General features: G+C 42.5%; 1 protein-coding gene across 1 annotated transcript; it reads left to right on the forward strand.

Moving 5' to 3' along the window:
• The first annotated feature begins 995 nt into the window (after positions 1-995).
• LOC110486266 (coenzyme Q-binding protein COQ10 homolog, mitochondrial-like) lies at positions 996-6,410 on the forward strand. The gene is made up of 5 exons (XM_036940966.1): positions 996-1,444; positions 2,766-2,918; positions 3,188-3,380; positions 5,032-5,133; positions 5,832-6,410. The coding sequence occupies exons 1-5, from the start codon at positions 1,341-1,343 to the stop codon at positions 5,994-5,996; spliced, it is 717 nt and encodes a 238-aa protein (XP_036796861.1). The 5' UTR covers positions 996-1,340; the 3' UTR covers positions 5,997-6,410.
• Positions 6,411-8,801: the final 2,391 nt, after the last annotated feature.

The raw sequence follows: 8,801 nt of genomic DNA on the forward strand, positions 1-8,801 counted from the left end.
TGATTCAAGTGAGCTAGTCATTTCATACCTGCCATACAGTTCAAGGTGTAACCCTATAGGCTTTGTATTGTATTGTGTGTGGCTGTTTTCAAATGGTAAAAATGGTGCTCAAAAGGGCTGAATGAAAACACCTTCAGGGCTTTCTATTCTTCCTTCCTTCCCATTCTTCTCTCCTCCTCTTCTCTCTCTCTGAATATGTAGGGGATAGACACGTTGTATATTTCATTATGTTGTAAGCGGTTGTGTAGTTACGCAGTTGTGCACTTGCGCGGACTACTTTGCAATAATAACGTGCTCGTCTGTCAAGGGAAATTTGTGATGTTTCCTGGTCACATTTATCCTGTGTTGTGTGTTAAATTATGTAATGTGATTGTACACATTTTCACTTAAATATGTTGGGGGGGAATTTGTACTGTATTATTACTGGAAAATGTTGGCACAGCCACTTTTACTTATGTCCAGCCCAGTGAAGGTTCTAGTTTGTATGGCTCCCTGGGCGAACCCCCCTCCCCCTTCAGCACCATTCTGCACTAACTGTAATTTTTATTCAGACATTTGGAACAACACAAATAAATAATATCATTTAAAACTATATAAATATAAAAATATATACAAAAATAAGACTAATAACAAAAAGAAATAACAAAGACAAATATAAGCAAATTGTTGTTGATTTGCACTGGAGCATCAATACATTTCCCATCCTCCAACACTGTCAACCAAGAGTCAAGACTAAACCAGTTCACCTTGGTGGTGTGCAGACTGGTTTTATATTATTCTTAAAGATTTCACACAAACCAGAAAAAAAATGCAACAATATGTCTGTGGAACTATATATTCACAGTACTATGAATGAATTGTGGTTTATTTGGTTGCATTTCCTAGTGTGACGCGCTAGTTAGAGGCGCGCTATTTGATAGATTCCCCTGCTCCCCCTACCTCGGGCTTCCAGTGGGGAGACCTGAGGTCAACCTGCCCTCGTCCCCCCTCCCCATCTCGTACTTCTGAGTGGAAGACCCTCACAAACTAGACTCAGGGCGCCCACTCCGTCAAGGTTAATTGACCCACAGTCCCACACGGTGACATGATATCATTGACGTGAAGTGCAAATGAGCGATATCGAAAACTCATCGCGCAGTCGACAACTGGATTGAGAGTTCGTGCAACTGGATTGAGAGTCCCCCCCCCCCCGCCCCTGGTCAAACATTATTGGTCCATTTTATGCAACCGGAGTGACACATGATTTTATAGCAGACCTTGAACAAAGCCGGGCTACGCAGGGAGTAAACGAACGCTTCTCTTCAAACTTTTGAGAATTTGCATTCCCACAAACCTAAAGCATGGCCATCAAAACCACCCCTCTTCTTTTCCGGGCACTGGTTGAGATGTCTGAAGTACACTCTTCAAAAGTTGTACGAGGAAATCCCAACAGAGCAAGTATCAGGTAAGTGTAAAAATGCCGGTGAGCGATCCTCCAGCAAGTTTGCAAAAACCGGCGACGTGTAGGCTATTTTGATCATTCACCAACTGTAGCTTATTTATTTTTCACAATGGTTGACTATAACGGCAATAAAATTAAAATTAAATGTACATAAAATAATGTTTTAAATCTGAGACGCTCCCCCTAGGGTTTGCAGGTGGGCAGCAGAGAGGTAGATGATAAACTAACAAAATAAGAAACAAAACCAAAAAAATTTAGAGAAGTTAGCTAGATGTCCGGTTACAATTAAGGTTGGTAAAATCCTGAGCTAATTTGGAACAAATAATAGTGCAGTACAATTGAACATGTTAAGAATTATGGAGAAAAAAAAATCCAAATGGAGAAAGTTTATATTGCGAAGTGACAAGATGCACATCTCGCGCTTGATAACGGTTTATCCTATATTGGCGTACATTAGGCTACATAATTAGAACATGTCTGTTTCTCTGAATGTCAGGCAGTAGGCTCAAATGTCTTTCTCTCCCCAGTAAGAGGCAGCCTACCTGTCTCCCGGACTCTGACCAGCAGAATCAATCATTCCTCTGTATTATGTTTAGAATACAAATTTGAAGGCTAGAATTGTGGGGGGCAGGAAATGTTCCCTCATGATGAAAGGGGGGCATGCATACCCGTGGGAAGTAGGGCCCCCTTAAAATATATTTAGGCCTTTTACTACTCCTGTATTAGGGGTGCGATACAGCCATCTGCAGCTTACGCCACCACCGCAAACATCTTCCCGTGGCTATGGGGTGAAAAAGTTCAGGAAGGACTGGCCTAGGTGATTATGTAGGAAAGCCTATCAATTTGGCTAGAAGCTGGGTGTTTCATTTTTGAAGCAATGTGAGATGTTGTATTGAAATGTTGAGTCACAGGACTGCGAGAGGAAGGAGGTCCCTCTGGCAGGTCTTCTAGGCTCCTACACAAGGTGCAGTCAACATGCTCTGTTCATAACCCTCAGGTGTTTTACTTTATCCGTCAAATTCGTCTGAGTTCAGTAGGTAGGCCTACTACATAGTGGAAGCTATAGAGCTTTTTGAAAGGGTTTGATCTGATCTCATTGTTTTTAAGTCTGGGATTTAAGCACACAACCAGGCTATTTTCACCAAACTGGGACAATCATTTAGATCGTCTTTGTTATGATACTTTAAAACTGTTATTTTTTTTATTCTGGAGTTTGTAAAGATTGACTATCAAACCGGTTTAGTCACCTTCTGTGATTACTTTTTTAACACCAGTGTGCTTTACCAAAGATTAACACATTTTCTCCCTCTTCTCCTCCTCCCAGACACCTGGGCAGCTGTGGGGTCCTGTCAGCATGGCGTGCCGCCCTTCCGCTATCCTCCCCCCTCCTCCGAACCACACCCTTCCGCAGCTTCATTAACCTGGCTGCCTCCATCACTGCCCGCAGGATGGAGTACTCTGAGAGCCGCACACTAGGGTGAGACTTCATCACACACCCACAACTCCTCTCTGCCCCTCTGTCTTGTCAGCCCCTGTTGACCAGAGGTGACTCTAAAAGCCCCACTTTCCTATTCTCAACTTCAATACACTTCAGTTAACATGTGGTTGGCTTGAAATAGACCGGAGCATATTGTATCTTTCCTATATCACAGTCCAATGTTTACTCCTGACTTAGTATTTTTGAAGTGTACATGGGTAGTCCTTTGAGCATCTTCTTGATGGATCCCCCTCTCCTTCCCCATCCAGGTACACTCCAGAGCAGATGTACAGTGTGGTGGCCAGTGTGGACCAGTACCAGCACTTTGTCCCTTGGTGTAAGAAGTCCCGGGTCGTGAAGGGAAAGAACGGGGATGTCCGGGCCCAGCTGGAGATTGGGTTCCCTCCCATCGTGGAGCGTTACACCTCGGAGGTCACGGTTGTCCCAAACCACCAAGTCAGGGTAAGCCCCGATAACATTGTACAACATGGTTTATAGCACGGAGAGGGTAGACATCCTGTATGGAAATTGTGCCCTATTTAGAGTGCCTTCAGAAAGTATTCATACCCCTTGACTTATTCCACATTTTGTTACACCCTGAATTCAAAACGGATAAAAATAATAATTCTTACCCATCTACACAGAATATCCCATAATAACAAAGTGAAAACATTATATTTTAGCTAATTTATTAAATACAGAAATGTTGACTTAAAATATATATATATATATATGTTAGAATTGTTTTTGGCAGTGATTACAGCTGTGAGTCTTTCTGGGTAAATCTAAGCGCTTTGCACACCTGGATTGTACAATATTTGCACATTCTTTTTTTAATTCTTCAAGCTCTGTCAAGTTGGTTGTTGATCATTGCTAGACAGCCATTTCCAAGTTTTGCCATAGATTTTCAAGACTATTTAAGTCAAACTGTAACTTTGATGCTCAGGAATATTCACTGTCTTCTTTGGCCTTGCGTTTTATGCTATTGTCATGCTGAATTTAGATTTTTTTTCTTTTTTTCCCCGTGTCTGTTGGGAAGCAGACTGAACCAGGTTTTCCTCTAGGATTTTGTCTGTGCTTAGCTCTATTCTGTTTATTTTTATCCTAAAACTCACTAGTCCATGCCAATGACAAGCATACTCATAACATAATGCAGCCACCACCATGCTTGAAAATATGGAGTGGTACAGTGACGTGTTATGTTTTGGGGCAAATCCAACACACTTTGTATTCAGGACATAAAATTGATTTCTTTGCCACTTTTTGCAGTTTTACTTTAGTGCCTTAATTGCAAACAGGATGCAAGTTTTGGAATATTTTATTTTGTACAGGCTTCCTTATTTTTACTCTGTCAATGATGTTAATATTGTGGAGTAACTACACTGTTGTTGATCCATTGTCTGTTTTCTCCTATCACAGCCATTAGACTCATGGTGAAATCCCTGAGCAGTTTTCTTCCTCTCTGGCAACTGAGTTAGGAAGGACACCTGTATCTTTGTAGTGACTGGGTGTATTGATACGCCATCCCAAATGTAATTGATAACAAAACCATGCTCAAAGGGACATTCAATGTCTGCTTATCAATCCAAAAGGTTCCCTTAAACATTATGGCACACAGTGAGTCCATGCAACTTATGTGACTTGTTTAGCAACCGTTTTACTCCTGAACTTATTTAGGCTTGCTGTAACAAAGGGGTTGAATACTTATTAACTCAAGACATTAAAGCTTTACGTTTTTATACATTTGTACACATTTCTAAAAACGTAATTCTACTTTGACATTATGGGGTATTGTATGTTGGCCAGTGACACAATCCCAATGTAATTCATTTTCAATTCAGGCTGTAACACAACAAAATGTGGAAACAGTCAAGGGGTGTTTCAGTACTCTAACCTGAGGGGATTCAAATGTACTATGGGTCTGGATTAATGAGTTAAATCGTCTCTAATACATTTATTAGATCCTCCTAGGGGATAAATACTAAGTCGTTTTTTATCACCTAGCTGCTAACATTGTGCTCCTACGTCCATAGAGCAAGGATTAGAGAGGCTTTGTCGGCCATGTCCTGGACAAGAGCCGTGTGTAATGATGAGTGTGCATGTTGTCACACAGGCCGTGTGTACAGACGGATCCCTCTTCAGCCACCTGGAGACGATATGGAGGTTTGCCCCTGCGGCCGAGGACCAACCAGACTCCTGCAACATCGACTTCCACGTGAGTACCACCATTTTGTCCACCAGAACAGTTCACTTTCATTTGGTGTCAGCCTGAGACTAAAAGTCAGCGAGGTTAGATAATAGCCCACTGAAGTACACGTCGTCTTAGTGTTAACATTTCTGAAAGTTACGTCGGTCTACTCACGCGAACATGAGTGATTACTAATGAACTTTAGAGCTTGAGCTCAAATTGCCTGCCAGGGGGCTAGTTTTACACCAGGCCTTGCATTTCTCTCAACCTATAAATATACTTTTTTTTGGTGGAAGTAGTTGAGTAAAGGCAATTAGGGTTTTATTTATATCCAGTACAGTTGTTAGTGTTCCTAGTCTCTTCATATATCTGGCCAGAGAGGTCATAGCGATATCTCTCCCTCTCTACCTCATGACCCAGATATTGGGACAGGTTACCTGTAGTGGAAATGGGGTGAGGGATTTGGGAGATGGGAGGACGGACTGTCTTTTTGGACGGCCTCATTTAAGAAAGGCCTTTTGGCAGGAATAATGAATAGTATGGAATGAGTTCATTGTGTGTCTGTCAGCCGGCCATTTAAATCAGGAATACAGATGGTGGTCCCTCGTTTGGATATGAGCACTGTCCTCAAAGGGAACAATACTCCTCAGATGGATATGTAGACTTGGGTCAGCAGCATGGTTATGGTGTTTGAGTGTACTTATGTTCTCCCCTTCTCTCTTCAGATATCCTTCGAGTTCAGGTCCCCGCTGCACTCCCAGCTGGCCACCCTGTTCTTTGACGAGGTGGTGAAGCAGATGGTGAATGCCTTTGAGTCGCGGGCAGCCAAACTATATGGGGGCCACCGCGGTCCCCTCCAGGAGGTGCCAACAAGGAGGCGAGCAGCATGAGAAGACACCTACCTGGCCCCTCACTCACCGACACATGGACTAAGTCCCACTCCCTCCTACCACCACCACCTGAAAACCCTCACCACCTGAAACTCCTCACCACTCAATTTCAACATGGAATGCCTTATGCAAGAGACTGGGTCTTCTCTTTTGGATTTTGTTATGTACACAAAAGCACCTATTTATTTGCATTACAGAAACTTTAATTTACTTGACTGTACATCCTATTTTTATTTGGGATGGAAGTGGATGTTATAAATGTTCATGTTTGAAAGGGACATTCTTATATGCGTTACAGAAGATGTAGTGACTCCTTTGCGGTGTTCAAAAACATCTGAGCGGTCAGCTTTTTCTTCCGACACTAATACAACTTTTTTGGTGTGTGACTGAAATTAAAAAGCTCGTATTTTGATACTCTGTGCCTCATGCATTTATTTTGTATGTTGTCAACTGCGTGTCTTCTGTTTATTGTTGATTACTGTAATCGTCAAGATGGAGCTAGGTTAAAGTTGGTAGGATTACAGATGAGTAGAAAGTATTGTTTCAACAGCCAAGAGAACAACTCGGCTCCATTAAGAGAAAGTTGTCCTGTAGTAACCTGTTTTCCTACTGTCTACCAATGTTCTGTTCCATCAGGACCGTTCCAGGAAGGCACATGACTTGAGAATTAGTTGCGTAAGAGCCAGGAAGGAACAGAAAAACCCTGAAGACTGATTGTAAACTGACCTGACACTTTTAGGCTATTTGCTGATGTGGTCCCCCCCCCAGTGACTCAGCCCCTGTAATAGGGATAATCCCAGTAGAGAGAGGGGAACCGGCCAGGCAGAGACAGCAAGGGCAGTTCGTTGCGCCAGTGCCTTTCCGTTCACCTTCACACTCCTGGGCCAGACTACACTCAATCATAGGACCTACTGAAGAGATGAGTCTTCAATAAAGACTTAAAGGTTGAGACAGTCTGCGTCTCTCACATGGGTAGGCAGACCATTCCATAAAAATGGAGCTCTATAGGAGAAAGTAAATAAATTAATGAATTTATTTGCTAATTAAGTATTTGGTCAATAACAAAAGTTTCTCAATGTCATTGCCAACAAAGGGTATATAAATGTAAAGGTCAAATATTTTCTGTAAGTCTTCAAGGTTTTCACACTTGCTGGTATTTTGGCCCATTCCTCCATGCAGATCTCCTCGAGAGCAGTGATGTTTTGGGGCTGTTGCTGGGCAACACGGACTTTCAACTCCAAGATTTTCTATGGGGTTGTGGACAGGTCTTTTATACTGATAAGTTCAAACAGGTGCCATTAATACAGGTAACGAGTGGAGGACAGAGGAGCCTCTTAAAGAAGTTACAGGTCTGTGAGAGCCAGAAATCTTGCTTATTTGTAGGTGACCAAATACTTATTTTCCACCATAATTTGCAAATAAATTCATTAAAATTCCTACAGTGAGATTTTCTGGATTTTTTTCTCTAATTTTGTCTGTCATAGTTGAAGTGTACCTATGATGAAAATTACAGGCCTCGTCTTTTTAAGTGGGAGAACTTGCACAATTGGTGGCTGACTAAATACTTTTTTGCCCCACTATGTCTGAAGCACAGGCTTCCAGCGAGGGCAATTTTGGGGCTTCACCATGTTTCATCAAAATGTAGAGCTGTGTGTCATCCGCATAGCAGTGAAAGTTAACATATGTTTTCGAATGACATCCCCAAGAGGTAAAATATATAGTGAAAACAGTGGTCCTAAAACAGAACCTTGAGGAACACTGACATTTACAGTTGATTTGTCAGAGGACAAACCATCAAGACACAAACTGATATCTTTCCGACAGATAAGATCTAAACCAGGCCAGAACTTGTCCGTGTAGACCAATTTCGGTTTCCCAGCTCTCCAAAAGAATGTGATCGACGGTATCAAAAGCAGCACTAAGGTCTAGGAGCACGAGGACAGACTACTTTTCATTTGTCTTTTTGCGCAAGTCTGTATTTTCCCTCTGTTAACCACCTCAAAGTTTCCAGCATCTTGTGCAATATTTGACAAGTGCACAATATACAGAGGAAGACTGGGCTGAGAAACAATACAGAACGATGCTGCAGGAAAGGTTTCAGAAGGCTTTGAGAATGAAGGGTATTGCAGTCTTTTTGCTGGCACTATGCTGTCTGTTTGACAGGGTCAGGGAGACCACAAGGACCAGAAAGCATGCTTCCCATCTGACACTGGTTCTCTGATGAAAGAACTGATCTCTATTGGAGAGAAACTAGGAGCCTTGGGGGAGAAACTGGGAACTATGGGGGATAACAAGACTCATGGAGAGCCGGTTAAAAAACAGTGCGAATGAAGTGGAGGAGCTGAAGAGACTAACTGGAGGTAATATAGCGCTTTTCACATGTCACCAACCTCCTATCCCCCCATTGCCTCTATTACAGGGATTATCCTATATTTAACTTTCTAACAGCCTCTGATCTTTGACGACATTAATACAACTGACAGTTCAAGATAGATAATCTCATCCATCCTGTATCTCTCTCCGGGAGACAGGCACAGGGGACACTGGACCTCTCACCGCTCCCATGCCCCTGCAGTACAAGGTCTTCTCAAACCTACAACCCTGCCACGGGTACTAGATATTCTCTGTGTGTGTGTTGCATCATGTGTTGTGTTTAGTAAATGCTATGTCCCTACAGGTATCTTCACTGCCACTGTCAAAGGAATTTACTACTTCTGTTTCACGATGATGAACAACCTGAACACCCCTCCTAATTCTGTGGTGTGCTTGACCAAGAATGGCCAGAGGCTGGTGTCTGTCTGGGAC

The sequence above is a fragment of the Oncorhynchus mykiss genome, chromosome 13 (assembly GCF_013265735.2).
Source record: "Oncorhynchus mykiss isolate Arlee chromosome 13, USDA_OmykA_1.1, whole genome shotgun sequence".
Classification (NCBI taxonomy): Eukaryota; Metazoa; Chordata; class Actinopteri; order Salmoniformes; family Salmonidae; genus Oncorhynchus; species Oncorhynchus mykiss.